This window comes from Mchenga conophoros, linkage group LG4 (assembly GCF_057382185.1).
Source record: "Mchenga conophoros isolate Kocher_MC1m ecotype Shallow Benthic linkage group LG4, M_conophoros_male_GT1.1, whole genome shotgun sequence".
Lineage (NCBI taxonomy): Eukaryota > Metazoa > Chordata > Actinopteri > Cichliformes > Cichlidae > Mchenga > Mchenga conophoros.
The window spans coordinates 38,587,130-38,611,452 of NC_140529.1; the positions used below are offsets into that span (position 1 = coordinate 38,587,130).

Sequence of the window (24,323 nt, forward strand, 5' to 3'; positions counted from 1 at the left end):
TTGGCTGTGCTGGAACAGGTATGTCCTCCTGTTAGCCGTGATGTTCGGGTTTGCAGAGAACTGTATAAATGAGGACTGTGTGCAGGAGAGCCTGTTTCAGTTCGACAACCCCGTGGTTCACTCGACCGACATTTTCCTTGTCGGGTTAACTTTAACACTTATTTCCTAAATCCAGCTTCACAGACCATTTTACAGAGCAGAGATCCATGCTGAGAATTTTCCTTTCTACATGTCGTTGTTCATGTCCACTTTAAAATGTCCAAAGGGTTGGATTTGGTCCTTCAGTTTGAGATTTTTATATCAAACTCTTACTTGACAGCTTAAAAATACTCGAATCAAACGAATCACAAAAATATCTTTGTGTTTTTTTCACCTCTATCATGGAGAGTCCCAGGTATTTAACCTGCTGTGGGGACGTCACCTTGGGCTACGTCGTGGCCTAGCCTAGCCTAGACGTAGCCTTAGATGCTGGGGAATCAAAGGCAGACGGCTCTGCTGAAAAATGAAGTAAGGGAGGGTGAGAGGAAAGAGCAGAGAGCTCGAACAGGAAGCACAGCGTGTTTCTGCTCACAGTCTCAGAGGTGAAGCCCTGAACCTGTGTGGTTTAGTTAAATGCTGCCCTCTGCTGCTCACAGGAGGAAACACAGCCTGCAGCTGCAAACAAACAAGCCTCTGCTGCTGAGCCTGTTGTTCTGCAGTTTCACCATTAACCACTAGGTGGCACTGATGTTTCTCTCTGTGAGTTGATCCAGCTGCCCCGACATGAACTCAAGTCTCCTTTTCCAGATCAGTTTCCACACAGTGGGAAAAGGCCATGGAGTGAAGGAAAGGTGTGAAGGAGAGACTTAAAAGGACTCAGGAAAGGAGAAGCAGACTGCTTTTACGCTGGACTCCTTAATCATGTCTGCACTGCTGAAACTACACTGTCTACAGGATGGACTACAAAAGCCGGCCTTACAGTACATCATCCCAGCGTGTTCTGTCGTTTCCTGCAGGAAAATATAACACTTCACTCAACTGCGAGATTTCAAACAGCTTTATTGTGACTGCAGATGCTCCAGTGCAGAAAAACAGCGACAGAAGAAGAAGCAGCCAGACCTGAGTAGGAGGCCAATCACAGCTCGGGGGACACTTGGGGACATTTTTATTATTATTATGAAAACTAATTAAAAATACTATAAATGCTTTAAATGAACTATGAAATAAAAAATGAACGGTGGACGGAAAAAAAGTTGTTTTCATGACAATCTTGATGCAAAAATGTTCCATTAATATTATTTTAAAATAACAATATTTGCAGCAAATATTTGAAAAATGTTTGTTAATGAGCACTGAAATGTTTTTTACAGAGTTAATGTAGAAAAGAGTTCAGTGAGCTTTGAGGCTGAAATCATCCCACACACTGTTTCTTTTTTTGGTCTTTGGTGACGTCAGAAGCTCTCAGACGAGAGCCAATGAAGCGGTTTGAGGGGAAACGTCACGAGGACGCCGCCGCACTCACGTGTCTGCCATGAATATGAATCTGAAGCCTGCCAGCTTCCATTAGTGCGCTCTTCAAACTGCTACTACAATTTAGCCTAGCATTGCTTTGGAAGGAAGTGATGTCCCTAGAGTCTGACAGATGGCGAGCTGCAGTCTGGAGACATGATGCTGGTGATGGTGGTCATGGTGATAGACTTCCTGAGTGGACAGATCGATGGCGTCTCTCGTGTTTCAGAGGGAGTAAAGCTTCAGCTGCTCCTCTATGTCGGCCTCTGTCACCTCCTGGTTCGCCTTCAGCAGCTGGAAGATGGCCGCCAGCTGCTCCTGTTGCACCCTGGGATGTCAACACACACACACACACACACACACACACACACACACACGGTTAACAGTTTAGCCTCCAGGATCGTTTTTATTGTTGATCCTCGCTCAGGTGTTTTCAGATAGTGGGTTTGGATGTTCACTGAATGATTTCAATATGAATGAACCAGATTATTGCAAACAGCTAACAGTCTCACCATCTGCACCATCTGAGCCTTACATAGCTGCCTGCAGCTAGCAACCAGGTAGCACATCATTAGACAGTACTGCGCTGAAGTCTTCAGCCAACGAGCTTGACAATGAATGTTTGGTGTGAGCACCATCATCCTTCAGCTCTCTGAGGATCTCTTCTCCAGGCTTCTTGAAGGACGTTCAGAGCTCTTCTTTGGATGTTTCTGCCTCAGGATGTCCCTACCAATGTTCCCTCTAATGTTTCATGTGTCTGAACACACAAACTCCCTGAGCGGACACTTGGACCACAGTGAGCAACAGCAGACGTGAGCACACGGTCACGCCAGCATCGAATCCATGCATGGTTCATTAAAATAATCAAATTACAGCATTTACATTTATGTTACACTACTTTTAATTAACTGCTTTAGCCCACTTACAATGAAAATTTAAAAAAATCTTGTTCATGACCTGTGCAGCATGTTAACACTATTGGAAGTAAAAATAACTTGAACTCCAATTTTGAAAACACAACTTTCTTTCTTTTCTTTTTTTTCTTTTTATAAAGCTCTGACTTCTGAGTCTGTGGTCTGTTAGAGAGTCTGTAACTCTGCAAAATACAGTAAATAATGACCAATGTTGGGCAGGTAATGATATAGTTACTTCTTCAAAAAAGTAACTGAGTAATGCAAACAACAAGGTTTTTTGCAGCTGTTTACCTAAAAATGCAGCCAAGGCGTTTTTTAAACCAACATTTCAAACTATTTACAGAACAATCAGCTGTTCTGCATCAAATCTGATGCCACACAAATTATTTGTGCCGCTCCAAAAAATAATTTGTGTCCACTATGAGATGAAGGAGAACAACAGCCTGATACCTGCAGGCCTGACAGCAGCAGATGTGTCACTGCTGTGACACTCAGCAGGCGCCTCATTGTTCTGACACACAACAAAACCATTGACTACACTTAGTTAGCAGAGCGATGCTACTGTGAACTGAGGAGCGATTGTCCTGATGTGAGCTTCTACTCAGGGTTTTTTCTTCATGTTCAGAGCAGAAATGTTTTTGTTAAGAAACTGGATGTTGTGTTTTTCTCCACAATTTTAATTATAAGCTAGATACATTTCTACTAATGAAATGAGTTTGCTAACAGCAACAGGGATGAGTCAGTGAGTCAGTTGGGTTTGTGAATCATGATTCACGAGTCAGTAAAGTGATTCTCGAGTACTGAACGATTCGTTCATGATTCGCGCATCACTACACGCCGCTTTGCTCGCTAAAACAGCGGTGTCGGCACATAAGGACGCTGTCATAGCCTGTCAACGTTGATTGGCTGCATATATACGAATGTGGGATAAGGCGGCATCGTTCTGATCCCGTACAGGAGCAGCCAGTCACTGTCTGACTAACACTGAAGAACAGAATTGTTAACGCATTTATTTTAATTTCAATTCAGGTAGATTTTTTTCTGTGTGCAGAGGCCGTGCAGCAGTGCAGAATTGTGCACGCGCGCAGCTTGGGGGGAACATTGGTCCCCGCACTGCTTCAGGAATGCTGAGCTCCAGCTCTGGGGAGGCCCATCCATGACTGATAGTGCTCCACTGTGTGTTGACATGCTTTCACTGCGCTGGCAGTGTGTATGGGATCATCGTCAGGCTGAAAAATGAGGCTGCCAATCAGAATCTTTCAGATGTTACTGCATGTGGATCAAAATTAGATTTTCTTCATTAATCAGCAGTTTTAACTCCAACACACATCCAGATAAATGAAACCAGTCCAAAGACTCTGGCACTGCAAACGTCTCTGAAAGTGTTTCCACTGATGATTCCCAGCAGTGGCTGTAAGCTGACAGTATTTCGTCTGCCCCTCCTCTGTTAGGTCTTGAGGCTGAGATAAAACAGGAGCGTTTCAATCATCTGCATCTTGATATTTTGAAACCAGACTCGTCACTCATCACTTTTGATCCTAAATTCTCAGTGAGAGATCTCTGAGCTCATCAACCCGACAGGCTGGACGAGCTCAGAGATCAGCTGAGCAGCAGGCTCACCTCCTGACCTCTTACAGCCAGAGGACATCTTAATGCAGGTTTGCCATATTTGGAGGGACTTTCATTTTTTGTGTCGTCTGTGGTTACACTTTTAGTTTTTCATATGTTGCCTCTAAACAACCACCTGATGGTGCTGTTGTCTCTGTCAGCTCCACCTAAACTTTGAAGCAAAAACAGGAAACAGGAAAGAATAAACAAACATCAAGAATGGGCAAAAGTACTTTTAATAATCCAGAATTTACAAAACAAAGATCAGAAAGACTTTCGCCCTATGACAGCTGGGATAGGCTCCAGCGCCCCCCGCGACCCTGAAAAAGGATAAGCGGAAGCGAATGGATGGATGGATGAAGATCAGAAAGAATCAACAACATGTTTCACGCTTTTATTTCATGGTTAACTTTTAAAATCACAACTGAACACTGAAGCCAGCAGGAACGTTTTATTGCAGCTTGTCGTCTAATTTTCTTTCTTCATTTGAAACCAGCAGTGAGAACCAGGTTATACTGAGGTTAACTTCATTAACATTCACTCACATAATTAATTTGTTTGCTTCAGAAAAGCTGGACACGAAAAGCAGACAGAAAAGAAACTCCTGAAGGCACTTTGGTGTGAAGACGTTTGCTTTTCACAAGCAGCTCAAACCTCAAAACTCAACAACAAGAGAAGAAAGTAGGACTTCCTGCAGGGTCTTATCTCATCTCTTCAGAGCCCCTCATCCTCACAGATCAGCTGTAAGAACACAAAGAAAACACAAGTTTGAGATCACAACTACAGGAAAACTTGTAAAAATGACTCAAACCGTCTGAAAATCTAAACCCGGTGACGCTAACACGCACCAGAGTTAGCGCAGTTTAACGTGACGTTGTCCTGGAGTCACCTCAGCTCTGAGAGATGCTAACGCCAACACTGACTCTACTCGAATATTCAGGTTTATAGATGCTGAAGTTTTTTGGGCAGAGAAGTAAACGGTGCTGCACCGAAAACCTCCTCCAGGTTGCTTTGGTGCCTCGTAGTTTGCATAGAAGTCGCCGACTTGCAACGAGTCGTCAACGACTCACTGAGCTGTTGTGGCAGAGCTCGCCTTCAGAGTAAAAGCTGCATGAAATGTGTTGGCTACAGCGATAAGGCACAACTTTTACTTTGAAAGCAAATGTTCTGTTTCCTGTGGTTGGTGTTTGCAGTCTGATCCAGTGCGAACAGTGTTGCCAATTTAGCGACTCTGTCGCTATATTTAGCGAGTTTTCAGACGTGAAAGCGCGTATGGCTTTTACTCTCAACAAGCAGCGGGTGCTGTAACGCAGTCAGTTCTTTTACTCTTATGCTGTTTTGTGGATCACAAGGTTTAAAACTACTTATAAACACAAACACAAAGTAACTCCACCAGAGCGCCTATTTCGGGTCACTTTTGCCGGTCCAAGCCCGGGTAAAGGAGCAGGGTTGGAATTGTGACGTTAAAAAAACAATAATTGCTAAAAGAAATTTAATTTGTGGTTCTAAATAAACTCTAAATGCATTTAGGACGTTTTTACTCCCTTTATGTCTCTTCCACGATGTTATTTCTCTCTCCAACAACATAGGTGCAATTAGATTAGCATGACCAATTATGCAAATTAGGCGATGACGTCATTTAGCGACTTTTAGGACAACCAATAGCGATTTTCCTTACTGAGGAGTTGGCAACACTGAGTGCGAACCACAGGAGACTGCAGAGGTCTGCTACCAGAACATAAAACACACACAGGTTTTAGGTGCAGCACTTTGGGGCTGATGTAACCTAGGCAACAGTCACCCTCCAGTCGGAGACAACACGCGTTTCCTTGACTGCAGGTTGCTGAGCGGTCACCGGGAAGCCTGAGCTAACAGTTCAGTGGAAAGTCCTTCACGAGTGACTCCAGCTGATCGAGGCGACCAGAGTCAGAGGTCAGTTAGGTTAACTAGTTCGACTCATGGACACGTTGCCTAACATGGTTAATGACGGCTCTCCTGACAGGTGAAGCAAAGGGCGGCACTCACCGTTAGCTGAGCCGTAGCAGGCAGCATGCAGGGTTAGCAGGCGAGCAGCACAGCTGGACAGAAGCTGACAGATGTGACGAGACCAGAGCGAAGACAGAAATAAACGAGCAGAGGCGAGCGCTCGATGAGCAGCCGGTCCACAGCGACGCTTCACCTGCACAGGTGAGACGGCAGCTGCTGCCTCAGGCTACAGCCACAAAGCAAAGTTCTCAGAAGTGTTTCTCCAGCTACAGAACACACCTCCACCCGGGAATTATTTATTCACCTGGATCAGAATACAGAAAATTCAACAGGAAAAAATGTTGATGACAGTCGTCCAGTTCCCACAGGTCAAAATAAAGATGGCGAGTCCACAGTGCTGCACATTCACCACGACTGAAGCAATGAAACGACCCGCGCTTCATCCCCATAAATCCCCACGGGGTCGCGACAGGAAGGACGTGGAACAAGTAAAGCTTGTATTGTGTTTCAACAGCACCTGAACATGCGTCACTAACACGTTTAGAAACGCTCTCTGCTTCAGCAGCCCCTCGTCACGGTCGGCGTGGAATAAAATACTCCATATGACAGGGGTGGGGAACTCCACAGTGTCCTGGTCCAGGCTGACGTTGACTGTGTGACAGCTGATTATACTAATATGAGGTATTATTATGGTTCTTTTGAATGTGTGGTGTGTTTGACCAGAGGAGGGCGCTGGTGAGCTCCACGCTGCGCGCAGTGGAAAAGTCCAAAAAAGAAACTGAGCTCAGACGCAGGCGGAGGACTCTCCATCAAACTGCTCGTTTTCTCCATAACAGCAACCGTTAATTATGGGCCACGGTTTCCTGTGCTTTGGATAAAGCGCTGAACTGTTTGGCTTAAATGATTCAACCTCTATTTTTATGGATGTGTTTAAGCGCCTCCAGGACCCCGTCTGAATCATTGTAACCCTGCTCTGACGCTGCACAGTTTCTGCAGGAGGCTGATATGAAGTCTGGCAGCCCGCTGCTAGAATCACAGCAGCAGTGATATCAAAGTCCACACCCAGAAATTAAACTGCTCCGGACGAGGCAGCAGCTGTGACGTCTGCTCTCAGGCCTTTTCTCAAAGTTTGCAGCTCCACTCGTCTGTGAGGCAGACGAACAGTAAAATCGAGTTACTGTGGCCTCTGCAACCAAGTGTTCCAGTAGTTTATGCAGGTCAGGAAATGTGTGTGTGAAAGCTGGAGACTGAATCAGAGATGACCGGATACTCGCAGGACAAAGAGACGGGCTGGCAGGAAACATGAACCAGGAATAAAAACCAAATCCAATGATTCTCAGTCACACCTCTGCCTCCATAAACAGGCAGTAGCCCTGAAGTAACGGAGATAATGAAAGCTGTGTGTCTGAGGTCAGCGGCTGGACTGAAGAGGAGCATCTCACCTGTCTGAGGTAAAGAAGGCAGCGCACAGCAGGACCGAATCACATGAAGGGGAGTCTGAGGACGCGTCCACGCTGTGACTGCAGCACCAAGCCTGATCTTCTTCACATGACTCAAAGAGTTCCCATCACACGTCTGTGAAAATGCTCCCAGAGCTCGTCCAACCCTGGAGCCTGGGAAACTCACGTCAGCCCCAGCGTGGTCACGTGACCCCGGCGCTCTTTTCTTTTAGATTAAAAGCTCGTGAAGCCTCACAACACTGAGCGCGCTCCTGCTGCAGCTGGAGGTGGAGCGTCTCCTTTATCCCCACAGAGAACATGTGACCCACATCAGCCGCCTTTTGTCCCTGCTGGGTCACACTCAGTTGGTACACTGCTGGGAGGTTAAAGGGGCGGGGCTGAGCTTCCTGTTAGCAGACGGTGAAGGACAATAATGATAAGAGGATAAGCAGCCGCTGTCTGGAGCGGCGGGCTGGTGTAAACACAGACCATGTGACCAACAGCAGAGGAATGAGCGTGAAACAGGGAGGAGCATCAGCCGCAGGGATAGACCAATCAATAATCAGTCATCAGCACCTCATGCAGAATATCTCACTGCAGAGACAGGAAACGATTAAAAGTTGGGACACGCCCACTCGTGGGCAGAAAACACAAAAACATGTTCTCAGTGTCAGCAGGGACCCAACCAGCAGCTGGACCCGAACGTCCACGGGAGACACAAACACAGACCCTCCCCACGGAGGAGACTCCACGGTCACAGTGAAAGAAGTACCACAATGGCGCTACACGCACGGCTTTAATATCCCTTTAGTAACATTCTGTTTTCTTTTAATGTTGCAGCTGAAGCGAATCACACGACGGCTTCTGTAAACGCTGATTCTCAGAGTTTATTTTTATCGTCATTTTGCAGATTGACTCAAATAATCAAATCATTGCAGTTATTACAGATGCTCTTTAATTATGTTCCTCCAGCACATTTAATTGCTTTGATCAACATGTTTGTTCTCCTGAAGAAACTTCAGATGAGAGACGTCAAACCTGCAGCTGCTGTCGGCTCTGCAGGACAGACGTTAATCAGTTTATAGCTTCTTATTGGACGCTTTGATCTAACTGGCTGCATTTGCTCTGTTTCTCACTGTGAATGTCGGCGTCAGTCTATCTGTGCTGCAGCGTTAGGGGTGATTAAGGACGGGCAGGGCTGAGGGTTCAGGGAGGGGATATTCTCCTTACCAGCTCCTTCCTAGCACACTGAGTCTGCTGAGGCTGATTACAGAGAGGTAAAATCAGACGTGAGCTCTATCCTGGAAAGATAAAGGTGGAGGCTGTCAGACACGTCACTCATACAATCCAGAAAAACGTGCAAATTCTCCAGAAAAAAAAGGTTGGTGCATGCTGGGATATTCCAGGAGGGGCGGATATAAAAAGAAGCTTAAATGAAAAGTTTGATGATCACGATTCTGTGTGTAACTGAACACGGCTATCAGACACATGCACGCGGCGTCATAACCAAATTATAAGTGAGAGCAGCACATCACAGGTGTCACATGATGGTGATCCTCCCAGTATGCACAACATGTATTCTGATGAATAAGGATGCAACAGTCCCAGTACAGGACGCATCAGGCTGCTGCAGCAGGACTGGGACCAATCAGGGATGAACTTTGACCCAAACCTGTGCAAAACAAACTGCAGCGCTGGCTGTATCTGTCTTTGAAACACGCCCATCTCTCTGCATGCAGCAGCTGCATGCAGACACCTCATGCACTAACGTAGATCCATCACATGATGCATGACAGCTGATTACAAGAGGACAGAAAAATGACTGTTTGTGGTCAGTTAGCATCTTTTGTGCAAGCCTCTGTGTCCCACAGTGAGGAGCGACCTTCAGTCTGGAGGGACTCGCCCTTTCTCGAGTTTCTCCTGACTCAGAAGGTTTTGGCCTCCAGGTGTTTGACGAGGCTGGGGTCAGACTGAACACAAAGGTAAGGTCACTGCGCAGCTGGAAGCAAACATTCAGAGTTTAACAGATGCTCGGCGAGGATTCTGCACAAGCTTCTCTCAGCAAACTGAGAACAGAGAGGCCTCCCCTGCTCCAGGAACACAGTGCAGCAGCAGCACCAAGCCACACAAAGCTCCAGTGTCCAATCAGAGCGCTGCAGACGAGCACGCCCCACACCGACAAGAGCAGAAAATAAAAACGGTGAAATCTGCCAGACTTTCGTCCGCAGGCTGCTTCTCTACTTAACTGTGATTCAACAAAGAAGCAACGGGAACTCCGTCCAGCTGCAGGCTCACAGACGGGCACAGACAGCATGTAGCAGCAGATTACATAACACTGCGTTCAGACAGCGTCAGCCTCAGGACGCGTAGAACAGACACGAACGGAGGAGACAGAAGCTGCTCTGGATGTACGAACCAGAGCGCTCTCTCGCTCCAGCGAGGACGGACCGAGTCCTCGGCAAAAGTCTCGATTTGAATAATCAGCTGCCTCAGTTAAAATTCTGCTGGGATGGAAACACAGGAGTGTGTAAAGAGCCTCAAGAGGCAGAGCTGCTCCCAGCACAGGTACGACAAAGGTGTACCTGAGGTGGTGCAAAGGGAGGCCATGGTTCTGGTTCCACACCGAGCCCAGTCTACACGAAGCAGCCGTTTACTGTCGGTGGGTTCAAGTCTCCACCTTTCCTGCTTCTCCCATTCATGGCGTCACGCCCTTCCCTGTTCCCGCCCACTTTTAACCAATCAGCATTCGACTGACACACAGCATTGTCCACACTGAGCCACGTGCTGGTAGAGACAGCTCTCTAACCACATCCATACAATAGCTGGTTAATTAAAACCTGATGAGTTCAAATGAAACCACAGCTGTTTTTTGTTTCCTGAGCTCTTCCATCAAATCTTCCACGCCGAGTGTCAGAAAGGTTTAAGGAGCCAATCAGCTTTGGCTGCTCCGTGCAGCCGACCCGTCCATGCAGGATAGAACAGCGTGATCACGGCACACAGCACCAAGGTCAGTGTTAGCATGCAGTGAAACTGTCAGCCAGGAAACCAACCTCTGCTCCTCCTCCATGTCCTCCTGGGTCATCAGCACTGCCATCTTACTCTGTTTCATTCCCGGGGTGAAGCTCAGCACATCAGCAGCTGCAGCCACATCTGGAACAGCAGAGGGAGCGCAGACATGTTAGCATCTGGCTGATGTCAGCTCTAACTCATCAGCTCATACTGACAATACAAGATTTTTCTTTTTTTTATTCTTTATATTCATTTGCTGAGTGACTAACAACTAAAGTGCATCTCTGTTTTCTTTCATGAAGTAACGAGAGCGGCAGGACTCACAGTTTTGGTGAAAAGTTCTTACTGTAGATTTAAAAGAGCTTAGAAGCAAAGTCCAAGCGGTCACATCACTGCAGTCTGTGGTTGATCATTTCTGCCACTGTATTTGTGCAGCAATAACCTCCGAGCACACAAACGCACCTGTCGCTCCAGCTGCTGCGTGACAGCTTGGAGGTCATATGGCGAGCCGTCAGCCTGCACGCCAAGAGCTTTGCTGCCTGTTCAAGATTAAGTATCATCCTCCTGCAGCAGATGGCTGCTTCACCTCTACGCACGCCGGCTGATACAGTAACCACGCTCTGGCTCAGCCAGCGTCGACAGCCGGCCGCACGGAGCACGGTTGTGCATCATGCATGAACCTGGATACTGATCCAGACTTGCAGGTCACAGTGATCACAGGGAGTAGCCGGATTTCCTCCTTGCTGATTCATTAACAGCAAATCAGCTGTTCTAAAATATATTCCTCTGGGTCACACGTTGTATTTCAGTAGCCCAGCATCTGTGTACACTCCTAATGTTTCCTGGAAGTGACTTATCTGTGACGCGCAGCTGCTGGCCTCAGTTTTCTGCTCAAAGATTGTCTTCAGTGTAAACGAAGCTGACACGTAAACCCAGAGCACGTATGTGGGAGCTTCAGTGTTCACAGCGGGTTCAAACTTTCAGCACGTTTAGTCTGTTTTAGCAGCAGATATACTGAACCAATGTCATTGTCACATACATGTTACACCACATGTCACTGTTCAAAGCAAATGTTTTTGAGGTGTTGGCATTGAGACGTTCAGGAGCCCTTGAGCCAACGGTTGTCGTGATTTGGCGCTAAATAAATAAAGCGAAATTGAGGAACCATCATTCTTCACTAAAGAAATCAGTACACAGGCTGTACTGAATTATTTAACAGGTTTTTTAACAAGTTTGGCTTTTCAAATTTATGTTGAACAGAAGAGGCCCCAGGATAGAGCCTCGGGGTGCTCCTAATATTTAATTACTGGAAACTTAGACACTAGGCAGTCCTTGGCCAAGAAATAAAACCAGTTCTGGACTCATGTGGTCCACCGAGGTCAACTAAGACCAAAACCTCTCTGAACAGAGACAGAAGAGTAGAAATGCACAGTCCAGCTAGCAGACTTACCATCATCCAGGATGGTCTCTGGTTCTGGTTCCTGCTTGTGCGATGGTTCTGTCAGACCTTCATTGGGTCTGGGAATCTGCTCAAGCGGTTCTTCGGGTTCAGTCGCGGACTTCTGGGCTGCCACTTCAGACACGAGCACAGGTTCTGGATCAGTAACAGGTTCTGGGACAGTTTTGGGTTCAGATATGAGTTCAGGGGACCTGTCTGGTTCTGATAAGGGCTCTGCTACAGGTTTGGACTCTGGGGTAGGTTCTGCAGCTTGTTCTGGGCCTGATACCAAGCCTGGTATGGGTTCAGACACTGCTGCTGCTTCTTGTGCTTCATCTGGTTCGAGAACAGGTTCTGGGCCTGACACAGCTTCAGAGACAAGTTCTGATACTGTGACTGATTCTGGAACAGACTTTGGCTCTTTTGTTGGTTCAGGGACTGCTTCTGGTGCTGGTGGTTGCTCTGCTCTTGTCTCTGGCACTTTTATTGGTTCTGCCACAGGTTCTGGTGCTCTGACTGCTTCTGTGACCTCTGGATCTTCTGCTGCTTCCGGCTCAGCTTCTGATATCTGCGCTGGTTCTGGGACATGTTGTGGTTCTGGGACAGCCTGAAAAGAGAAAGATTATGAAAACAGTTCACAGCAGTGGACGTCACAGTTGAACGAGCAGCTCGCCGACTGTCAAAACTGAGATAAACCCGATAAACCTGCTGAAGTCTGGAATCTGCTTTGGGAAAGTTTATGAATGACGTCATCCTGTAATTCAAAGTAATTTTTGCTTTTGAGAAAATGAAACAGATTTCACGAAGGCTGGTTTTTGATAACTTTAAAGACCTTTATTACAAAATGTTTTTTAGGATTACAGACCGTTATTACACAGTAAGAGCACAGTTAACCCGTCAATGTGCAAATATTGTCTTGCTTGTTCAAATCTCACTGGCGCTGGATTTTGCTGACTCGGGGAACCGAACCCAGATGCTTTGAATCTGGGCCGCAGAGGAAAACCAAACAACCGCCATGAAACAAGAATTTCATGAAGCAGAGAAATGTAATATCACCCAGACTTGAAGGAAGACTTATACTTCAGCAATGAAAAATACCTGGACACATGTGGACTCCCTGTAATGACCTCTGCACAGACCAACTCATCTGGAGGTCATTACTGTCACTCGCAGCACCTCCACAGCAACACTGGGACAAATAAAACCCTCCTCAGCTAACCTGTCCCTTCCTTGACACCCAGCAGCTCATCCATACAGCTATGTACAGTATGTACACTATGTACTATATATACCCAGGTATATATCTAGCGGCTGACCTCCCTATTTGGCTCTACTGTTGCACCTGTCTGTGCTGAGGTTGCACACATCGACATCCAAGCAGCAGATCTGGTTTCTGCCTCAGCCTCTCTGCCATACCACCATCCAAGCTTTCCTCCTGTCCTCGTCTTTAGGAGGCGCTTGTGGCCTTAACCCCTGGAGGGTCTTGGGTCGATTTGTGGCTCTAAGCCCAATAGTGTATGCATTTTTCTAGGACCCTCCAGGGGTTAAAGAAACCAAACACTTGGAAGGCTTTATGGAGACGAAGGAACTTTGAACTCTATTAAACTGAGATCTGTGACTGCGTACAGTGAGCTCATTGCCGAGTTCTAGAAAGCAGTCCAAGATGATCTGAGCTTTGAGACCTGGAGCTGGCCTGAGGTCATACAGGGATGGGCACGGCCAGCAGCAACACTCGGGCAGTGTAAACCATACTAAGCTGGTACTGAAACCTCCCCACACCATCACACGAGCAGCGGCCGGAGCACAGGCAGGATGGATCCATGCTGTCATGTTGATTCCAAACTGACCGTCTGAACGTGACTCATCAGACCAGCAAACATCTTCCTCTGTTGGTGTGTGAACTGAACCCTCAGTTTCCTGCTCACACTGACAGAAGATTGAACTCCGGACCCAACCTGGCCAAAGGAGATCCTGAGAGAGAACAAAGGACGCGACCCTAAGCGACGGCCTCGAGGTAAAAGAGCCGGCATCAGGAACAGGCTACGGGCTCGCGCACACCGCGCACCCATGCCCAGTATCCTGCTAGCCAATGTTCAATCCATCGAGAACAAGCTTGATGACCTCAGAGCCAGAATCAAGTTCCAGAGAGACATTCGGGACTGCAACCTCCTCTGCTTCACCGAGACTTGGCTGAACCCAGCGATACCAGACCACGCCGTGCAGCCGACGGGGTTCTTTTCGGTTTACCGCATGGACAGGACAATGGAGTCGGGGAAGAAAAGAGGTGGTGGAGTATGTTTGATGGTGAACAACAGATGGTGCGACAGCACAAACATCTCCCCACTCACACGCTCTTGCTCGCCCAATCTGGAGCTTTTGATCGTTAAGTGTCGCCCTTTCTATCTCCCTCGGGAATTCACTGCGGTCATTGCCTGCACTGTTTACATTCCGCCTCACGCGGACTCGGACACTGCCTTATGTGAGCTACATGAGGCTCTCACACATCAACAAACACTTCACCGAGATGCCGCACTCATTGTTATGGGAGATTTTAACAGAGTGAATCTCAAACGGACATTTCACAACCTTCACCAGCACATCAACTGCCCCACCCGGGGCACGAGGACATTAGACCACTGCTACACCCCGTTCAAGAACTGTTACAAGGCTCAACCCCTGCCGGCATTTGGAAAATCGGACCATTCCGCCATCTTCCTCATGCCTGCTTACAAACAAAGGCTAAAGCAGCAACCACCAATCAGGAGGGAGGTCGCTCGCAGGACGCACTGGATGACGCAGACTGGGACATGTTTCGGCGCAGCTCTGATGACATCAACATGTTTACGGAAGCGGTTGTGGGATTTATCGGGAAACTAGCGAACGACACAGCAGAAAGAACTATCATCCGAACGTTTCCCAACCAGAAGCCGTGGGTGGATAAAAACATCCGCGACGCTCTGAGATCACGCACCGCTGCCTACGATGAAGGGCTCGTCTCCGGTAATATGGACCTATACAAGGCTGCGTCCTACAACGTGCGCAGCGCGGTCCGAAAGGCAAAGCGGAGCTACGGGGAAAAACTAGAGTCACAGCTACGACAGTGCGACTCTAGGAGCCTGTGGAAAGGACTGCGGACTATAACGGACTATAAACGACCAGCTTCTTCAATGATGAATGCCGACACTTCACTGGCTGATGAGCTGAACACGTTTTATGCTCGCTTCGACGCCGCAGCAATTAAAACAACAAACGGCTGCGCGCGCTCGGAGTGCACCAGTGAAGAAAATGCATTCGTCATCACAGAGCATGCCGTGAGGAACACCTTCAGGAGGGTGAACACCAGGAAGGCAGCAGGACCAGATGCAATCCCTGGCCGGGTCCTTAGAGCCTGCGCTGATCAACTAGCGCCGGTGTTCACGGAGATCTTCAACCTCTCCCTGGCCCAAGCTGTGGTTCCCACGTGCTTCAAACGGTCCATTATTGTCCCTGTTCCAAAGAAACAACAGCCCGCTTGCCACAATGACTACCGTCCAGTAGCACTGACTTCAATTGTGATGAAGTGTTTTGAAAGACTGATGAGAGATCACATCACTTCTTCACTTCCTCCCACCATCGACTCACTTCAGTTTGCTTACCGGACTAATCGTTCCACAGACGATGCCATATCTCACCTGCTCCACACATCCCTGAGTCACCTGGACACTGGCAGAGGGAATTATGTTAGGATGCTGTTCGTGGACTACAGTTCAGCATTCAACACAATAATTCCCTCTAAGCTTTTCACCAAGTTGACGGATCTAGGACTCAGCTCATCACTGTGTCAGTGGATCCTCAACTTCCTCACAGACAGACCCCAATCAGTGAGGGTGGGAAACAAGTCTCCCCCTCCATCTCACTCAGCACTGGAGTGCCTCAGGGCTGTGTTTTAAGCCCCCTGCTGTACTCACTGTACACTTATGACTGTGTAGCCACATCCGACACCACCTCCATTGTCAAGTTTGCTGACGACACTGCTGTTGTGGGCCTGATCTCCGACAACATCGAGACGGCCTACCTGGAGGAGATTAGGAACCTGGAGACCTGGTGCCAGGAGAATAACCTCCTCCTAAACATCAGCAAGACTAAGGAGCTGATCGTGGACTTCACTACAAAGCAGGCGAGGAATTACAAACCCCTCATCATCAGTGGCACGCCAGTGGAGAGAGTGGACAGTTTCCGATACCTGGGTGTCCACATCACTCAGGACCTGTCATGGTCCTGTCACATCAACACCCTGGTTAAGAAAGCCCGTCAGCGTCTCTTCTTCCTCAGAAGACTTAGAGACTTCCATCTGCCACTGAAGGTGCTCAAGAACTTCTACTCCTGCACCATCGAGAGCGTCCTGACGGCAAACATCTGCACCTGGTTTGGGAACAGCACCAAGCAGGACAGACGAGATCTGCAAAGGGTGGTGCGCTCGGCAGAACGCATCATTCAATCAGAGCTCCCTGACCTGCTGCCCATCTACACCAAGCGGTGCAAGTCCAAAGCTAGGAAGATTATGATGGACCTCTCCCATCCCAACAATGGACTCTTCTCACTGTTGAGGTCTGGGAAGCGTTTCCGCTCCCTTAAGGCCAAAACAGAGAGAATGAGGAGGAGCTTCTTCCCCCAGGCTATTCGGGCCCTGAACCAGGTGTAGGACTGGACTCTCCCAAACACGTCACTATAAGACTGGACTCTCACACACGTCACCACACATTTCCTATAATCCTATAATTCCTATAATTTATAATCCTTATCTTTATAATCTCTTCTGCTATTTGCACATTCTTTACTGTAAATTTCTAAGTTAATTTGTAAATTTTGTAGTAAATTGTAAATATTGTAAAACTTTTCTTCTGTCATTTAATGGTCGGGCATTGTACAGCTACAAGCATTTCACCCCCATGTCATACTGTGTATGGTTGTGTGTGTGTGACAAATAAAATTTGAATTTGAATTTGACAGGAGTGACACGGTTGTGTGGTGTTCTGCTGCTTCAAGGTTCAGAGATGCTCTTCTACATACCTTGAATGTAATGAAGAAGCTTCTCGGATGAGAGGTGAAACGTCTTCAAGCAACCTAAAGAAGTCCAGATGCTTTTCTTTCCAAGCTCCTTAGACTATTAGAGTTTCCGTTTCCTTCCTATCAGTCTGTCCATTCTCCTCTGACCTCAAAGCTTTTTCACAGAGAGGTATCATAAGGCAGCGGTCCCCAACCTTTTTTGCGCCACGGACCAGTTTATGCCCGACAATATTTTCATGGACCGGCCTTTAAGGTGTCGCGGATAAATACAACAAAATAAAACCAGTACCAGTACCGAAAAAAAGAAGATTTATTCATAACACACGTGAAAAGACCCAGGAAAACCGAGTAAACGACAAAAACGATAACAAAATAACGCTGAAAACCGATAAAAACCCTGAAAACTATACATTTCACACCTGAGCCTCGACTCTCGCAGCCCGGTACCAAACAACTCACGGACCGGTACCGGTCCGAGGCCCGGGGGTTGGGGACCGCTGTCATAAGGTACATCAAGTTTATAGGATGTTAAATCAAAATGACAAAGTAGTAAATCAAAGATTAGAAAGCAAACATCCAGCAAACGTCAGTCAGACAGTGATGTGTCACAGTCTGAGTGTTGTAATGAGGCGGACCATAACAGCCCCTGAACTAGAAGGTTTGGATCATATGAACAAAAATGTGACACGTCTTCTAGGAAATGGCCATTTTTATGAGTATTAACCGATCTTGAGCCCAGAGAAATGGAGGCAGAAATCTTTTTTGTGATTTTAGGCCCGCTCTGCTCCATCGGTCTCGCCCTGACCCGGAGAGACCCCACAGTCTGCTGCTGGTCTCACCACAGAGACAGCTGGTGCACGCTTGTCTTAACCTCACAGCAGCCCTCCATCACAGCCTCACACTGGCATGGCATCTGTTTAGCCGGAAACACGGGTCTCTTCCTCTGAATTCCTGAGCTCTGAATCACTGAAATACCCACGGTGCTAAATGCAGCTCATTAAATCGCTCTGTGAGTCAGCAGAACGATGAGGACGGGCCCTGTTTGGACTCCGGGCCTAAACCAGAAAACAGTTTGTTAAAGGAGTGATGAGGTCATTGTGTGCAGCGGTGTCCTTTCATGCAACAAACATCAACTTCCTAATTTGGAGAACGTATCTACCAGGCAGCACAAAAGTTAATGTGTGACCAATTTACCATCGGCACATAAACCATCAAACTTACACGACTTAAACTCTATCGACAGATTATTTTTGATATGAATATGCAGTGAAGGGATGAGACGTTTGCTACGGGAGGTTTTCTGCTTTCTGTTCGTAGCCCGACTTCAAACGAGCGATTGCATTCATTCAGTCAGAACAGATTATGACACCAAATTAGGATTGTGAGCTCTTTAATTGGGACCATGTTCTAAACTCATTAACAGTCATTATAAGATATGATTGCAAGAACTTAGAACGTACAAAGGCTGAAGCTGGGATTCTGGAAAACAAGCTCTTCCACTGTGGATTAGGCTCAGTCACCGCCGCCTTCACCACCTCTGAGAGCACGTCCTGCTAAGCATATCTGTAACATTACACTGAGTGCTGTGCTCCTAAAAGCCATTTCAGCTCCATAACAGGCGCAGAGGAAGCATCAGCTCAGCTGGCATGTGGGGAATTCACTGAGCTACCTGAGCAAACCGGACAGATCACTCAGACGTCGGACACACGATGCAAACGTTTCAACCTCCAAGCTTTGCTTTGCTTCTTTTCTTAAACAGTTTCTTACACCTGCAAATTACAAAACAAGCCTTCAGGTTTTCTTTGAACCGCATACAGCAGCTCTGACAGCAGACGAGGAGCTCGGTGAGACAGGGAGGAGGTCGGGGTGGGTGGATGGGTCAGCTGATTACTTCAAGCTGTCAGGTAATGTTACAGTGGAGCCACAGCAGGTAAATGTTAATGAGGGCTTATTGGTGTTGTTTGAAGGCAGCTGGACGCTGTGAACACAGCTCTGCTCTTCTGTTATATGAGATTATAAAGTTTACAATGAAAAAGAAAAACGTAATTAATCAGAATAAAGTCAATCCACCAGCTGGGCCACGTGGATGTTACAGACTGCAGGTGATTTGGTCTCATCTGATATAAGAATTCTTGCTCCACTGATTTTGGAGACGGTTGCTTGGCTACAGTTGTCATTTGCAGGTCTTCCCATAAATTTCATCCCAGTATGATTCAGCTGAGGGCAGCGTGCCGAGGCGAGCGCTCCAGCCTCTGTGTGAACAGACTCTTTGTTATCCTCCTGCTCGCTGCCCTATCTCCACTTCAGCTGCTGACTCCACCTCCATTTACGACGGAGACGCTTCCACCGTGTCCTCTCACACAGATCATCTTACTTCATCTCATACAGACCAACATCTGTGAGACAAACATTTAGATTCAGAGTGTGAGGCCAATCGCTGAGACCGGCCCTTTCACATCCTCTGTTTCAGGCTCTGGTGGTGCTATAAAGAGCAAACTCCTCCCCAGCGCCAGCAGCTACAACCAATAAACACCAGGAAGTTCTCTCAGAGGCCGGGCGGGGACAGGGTGTGGTTGCGGCGGTGGTGGTGAGGGTGACGGTGCCAAGCTCAGTGTAATCACCACATTGTTTTGTCCCGGATTTGATGCCCAGCCAGCAGCTCTGTGGAGCAGAGGAGTACTGAGCCAGAGCCGAGCAGGCCTCAGAGGAAGGAGGAGAGGCAGGAACGGCGCCAGGCCGGGGGAAATACCAGCAGAGGTATGTCAGGCTGGAGAGAACGGCTCACAGCTTCCACGACTCGCTGCTGCTCAGTTTGATAAAACCCAAAGAAGACGAGAGTCCCACGTGTTTGATTTCATGTATAGTTGTTCCTGAAACACCAAACGTTGTGACTGTTTCCTCCCAGAGTTCAAGCACATCCTGTTGAAACCTCGGCTCTTTTTATCTTAGTGACCTTGTAGTACCATATCATCCTATTAGAGCACTTCGCTCTCGCTCTGCAGGCCTACTTGTTGTTCCTAGAGTATTTAAAAGTAGAATGGGAGGCAGAGCCTTCAGTTTTCAGGCCCCTCTTCTGTGGAACCAGCTTCCAGTTTGGATTCAGGAGACAGACACTATCTCTACTTTCAAGATTAGGCTTCAAACTTTCCTTTTTGCTAAAGCATATAGTTAGGGCTGGACCAGGTGACCCTGAATCCTCCCTTAGTTATGCTGCAATAGACGTAGGCTGCCGGGGGATTCCCATGATGCACTGGGTGCTTCTTCTTCACTCACTATGTGTTAACAGACCTCTCTGCACTGAATCATATCTGTTATTAATCTCTGTCTCTCTTCCACAGCATGTCTTTATCCTGTCTTCCTTCTCTCACCCCAACCAATCACAGCAGATGGCCCCGCCCCTCCCTGAGCCTGGTTCTGCCGGAGGTTTCTTCCTGTTAAAAGGGAGTTTTTCCTTCCCACTGTCGCCAAAGTGCTGCTCATAGGGGGTCATATGATTGTTGGGTTTTTCTCTGTATGTAGGGTCTACTTTACAGTATAAAGCACTTTGAGGCGACTGTTGTTGTGAAATAAAATTGAGTTTTCACTATCAGCAGGTCAGTTTTTCTAGCAGCGAGTGGCATATCTGGCCGAGAGCTGTTTTCATGCGTCTCAGCCTGATTTCTCCTTCTTGTTCAGCCGGCGTGACTCTGTGACATGTTTCTGCTTAGCATGTTGGACTAATCCTTCTGTTAACGTTACTCCACCTCCATCCAGACTGCAGCCTAGATAAGGCAAACACAGAGAGAGCAGCGCGTTGTGCCCAGATTAATGCAATAAAGAGTTTTTTATTGAGCTGATGTGCTCGGGCTGGAAAAAGTGCTGCTTCTCGTTTAACACGTGGACACAGAGGAAACATCTTTAGCTCAAAGTCAACAGTGAAAGTTGTTTCTTCAGAGCTGGTTAACATTTCCTCTCCTTCCTCATTCTTTGAAAGTGTGTCGCTCGTGGCGAAGCAGCTCTCCATTTATGGAGATGTGAGTGAGCTCACGTTGTGCAGCTTTCACCGGAGGAACGAGACGAAGCTCTGCTGTTTAGTCTCTGCATGAACATCAGAATCAGCACAAGCATCAGCTGACAGTGAAATAAAAACACGTGTTTTTAAAACTTGAATATTCTTCATGGATTTTCTTGGAATAAATCTAAACGTCTTAATTCTTTCCTCTGCGGCAGTAAAATGTTAAATTAATATTTAAATGATTCTAATTAGAATAATTATTTCTCAAACATAATGTTCCTTATGTTTTGGTCCCCAGCTCTAACACCACAAAATGGTCATTTGACTAAGTCAAATAATCCAAACTAAACAGTGTTTTATTCCAACGGTCAGAGCAGGAAACTCTTCCACAGCACATCTACGGAGCAGGAAGGCTGAGGGTTTGATTCCCAAACTTTCTTCCTTCTGTCTGAATGTAAGTTTGAGGTAAAATAGAAAGTGCAGCCAGTGTCCCTTTGGCTGTGCTGCTGTCACTCCCACACAGAAAACAACACTCGCTGTGTTCCAGCTCTCAGACAGACGTCCTTTATGAACGCTGTGAGATGGCCCACGATGCATTGCGGCAGTCGTACAGTAAGCCTGACAGCTGCAGCTCGGTGTGCTTGGGTAACGTTATCAGAGGAGGCTCAGCAACTCAGAGTCGCTGGATTTAAAAAAGTGGGATCAGCAGGTTGAGCTCACAGCTGTCAAACATGCCCACGCCACAGCGCCACACCCACCTCCTATAGGTGGTGTCAGTGTCTGGCACCAAATATAGACGGTTAGTCGGAGACCTGTTACACATTCTGCAGGCTGTTTAAAGATGGCGGGCAGATGGTTTGCATGTTTAACAGCTCTCACATCAGCAGGTATTCAAACGAGTCCAACACCACAGCTTGTGTGTGCATTTCACTCCACCCTCCCAAAAACAGTTCAACATTTCCATAAAGACGAGTCAGAGTGTGCACAAGCAAATCCACCAATCACAGGGAAAAGGTGATGACCATGTTTGGGCATCGGGCCTCCAGTCGTCAGTCCAGAGTGCACCCGCCGTTTACTGGTGGACGGTTATTAATCACTCACAGAGCAACACACACAGGTAGCTCGAGGAGAGCAGGTGGTAACTTGGGGCAACCAAACATCCAAATGAAGCTCTACAAGCTGCAGTTCCTCTCACGTCCACTAGAGGCTCCCATGTTAAACCTTTATTGCAGAAATACACATGTTCACAGCCCGATGCACAAACTGTCGGCCTCTGTGGATCGTTTCCTCCTTCACAACACCTGTTTATAGCTCACCTGTTTAAACTGTATTTAGATTCAAGACTCTTTATTCGTCACACGCATAGGTATACAAGTATAACCTGCAGTGAAATGTAACCTGACACGCTGCTCGACTTGTGCAAAAGGAGGGAGAGAGAGAGCTTAATGTTGGCATTAAGGCTCCTGCATCTGCTAGCTTCACCTGAGCTGGACCTCTGGACCTGTTTGTGCGGTTGGGAGCATTGTTAATGACATCATGTGACCAATAATATGTCTGCTGTGAGGTCCCTGTACCAACAAACTGTCCAATAAGGCTGAGCTAGATTTTGATTGGCTGTTACTGAGAAGTAGTCAAGTCAAGTTGGCTTTATAGTCACTTCAACCATATACAGTTAGTACACAGTGAAGCGAAACAACGTTCCTCCAGGACCAAGGTGCTACATGCAACATAAATTTACAACATAAATTAACAGAAAACACTAAACTAGCTAACTAAGAGGCCTAGTTAGCTGGCTAGCAGAGACAAGACAGACTGACCTAACATAAATTACAGCATAAATTAACAAGAAAAAACAAACAAACAAACAAACTATCTAACTATCTAAGGAAGCTTTTTTTTTTTGTTATCAGACAGCAGAAACAAAGTGCCCGTGCAAATGTGCAAACAAGAGCAGCGAAGTGACAGAATGATAGAAAAACACAACGTAACATAATAATAAGGTTTTGTGATGCTAAAGTAATGCTAAAGGTTGCTATTGTTAGCCTTCTTTTATTTTTGGTTTAAAAAACCAAGATGGCAACAGTCAGTATCTCGACGTCCGTTTTCCATATACAGTCTGTGATAACTGCAGTTTCACTGATATGTAACTAATATGTTAGTTAGTGATTAGTCGATATAAATAAAGATGTAAAACAAAAACAAACAGCCACTAAAATAAACCGATTCAAGCAGGAAGTTCATGTGGACGTAAAGGAGCACCTGCCATCACCTCCAATAATCAGACTGAATAAACAGCAGCTTCCTGTCATCTCTGTCTGATCTGCCAGTTATGCTTTCAGCCAATCACCGTTAACCTAAACACACGAACACAGATCGACTGCGTTTGGTCCGAAACTGTTACAGAGGAAACATCATTTTACCTTAATGAGAAAGTTTATCTGAACTTTATCCAGTGAAAAGGAGCCAATATGAGAGAGAGGGAGAGAGACGGGGGGGGAGGGAGAGGCAGAGAGAGAGAGAGAGAGAGAGACAGGGAGGGGGAGATAGGGAGAGTATGTCTCCTGTGGACAAACAATAACCTGGTGTTTGCTGTTATTCTCTTTTTAATCATCTGTTTATATAAAGTGACAGTAAATGATTAAAGTATCTGGTACCGCCTTCTTCAGACGCAGGTGATGAAACTGAAGGACTGAGGCATTAAAGGCTCCTGTCTGACAGGCTGCAGTTACAAACTGCGTCTCGTTTGTACTTCTTACATCTTTTATTGCTTATTGATCAGTTTTGGAACTAAAGTTCATTTCCCGGGTTCGTAGATCTGCGTTTTATCAATTAAAAGTAGCCGCTTCTTTAAAAAAACAAAACAAACAAACAAACAAACACCAGTCTGATCAATAACAGCATCGATGGAGCTCACCTGGATCGTCTCGGCCGCCCCAATGTCCTCCACGCTCGGAGCTGGAGGCTCTGGTCGCAGGGAGGCTTCGGGCTCTTCTTCCAGAGCTCCTTGTGGAAGAAGGTCGTCTCCGTACCCGAGTTTGGACCTCTTGCTCCCGGCAGACGAGGAGGAGACATCGGGCTTCCTGCTGAGGAGCGACGTAGCGAAATAAATGGCAACGACGGTGAAGAGGATGGCGGGGACGATGACGGCGGGGTCCAAGTCCATGATGAAGAGCCGAAAAGTCACGGAGTGTGTGTTTGTTCAAGAGGAGGCTGAGGACCGTGTGTGTTAATCAGGCTGCGATCACACACTGAGCCTCATCCCGCCTCCTCACACAATCTGACCTCAACAGCTGACACACACACACACACACACACACACACACACACACACACACACACACACACACACACACACACACACACACACAGGGGCAGCAGCCGGATCTGCTTCAAAATAAAAT

General features: G+C 47.0%; 1 protein-coding gene across 3 annotated transcripts; it reads right to left on the reverse strand.

Annotated features, from left to right (window-relative positions):
- Positions 1 to 1,021: 1,021 nt before the first annotated feature.
- On the reverse strand, positions 1,022 to 24,209 carry LOC146576802 (uncharacterized). Of its 3 annotated transcripts, XM_085272332.1 has the most exons (5): positions 23,837 to 24,208; positions 11,895 to 12,489; positions 10,486 to 10,585; positions 8,666 to 8,736; positions 4,229 to 4,751 (listed from the first exon to the last, which is right to left on the reverse strand). In XM_085272332.1, the coding sequence occupies exons 1-4, from the start codon at positions 24,083 to 24,085 to the stop codon at positions 8,703 to 8,705; spliced, it is 978 nt and encodes a 325-aa protein (XP_085128458.1). In that variant the 5' UTR covers positions 24,086 to 24,208; the 3' UTR covers positions 4,229 to 4,751; positions 8,666 to 8,702. The 3 variants fall into 3 exon arrangements, with proteins under 3 accessions (XP_085128457.1, XP_085128458.1, XP_085128459.1); XM_085272331.1 differs by lacking the exons at positions 4,229 to 4,751; positions 8,666 to 8,736 and adding an exon at positions 1,022 to 1,816 and having other exon boundaries at positions 23,837 to 24,209; XM_085272333.1 differs by lacking the exon at positions 8,666 to 8,736 and having other exon boundaries at positions 23,837 to 24,207.
- Positions 24,210 to 24,323: the final 114 nt, after the last annotated feature.

Excerpts from the sequence above, each read along its gene's own strand:
- LOC146576802 (XM_085272331.1), bottom strand. The coding sequence starts at position 24,085 with ATGGACTTGGACCCCGCCGTCATCGTCCCCGCCATCCTCTTCACCGTC. Across the intron at positions 12,490-23,836 it reads GGGCGGCCGAGACGATCCAG|GCTGTCCCAGAACCACAACA; the intron begins GTGAGCTCCATC and ends TTCTCTTTTCAG. Across the intron at positions 10,586-11,894 it reads AGAGACCATCCTGGATGATG|ATGTGGCTGCAGCTGCTGAT; the intron begins GTAAGTCTGCTA and ends CTGCTGTTCCAG.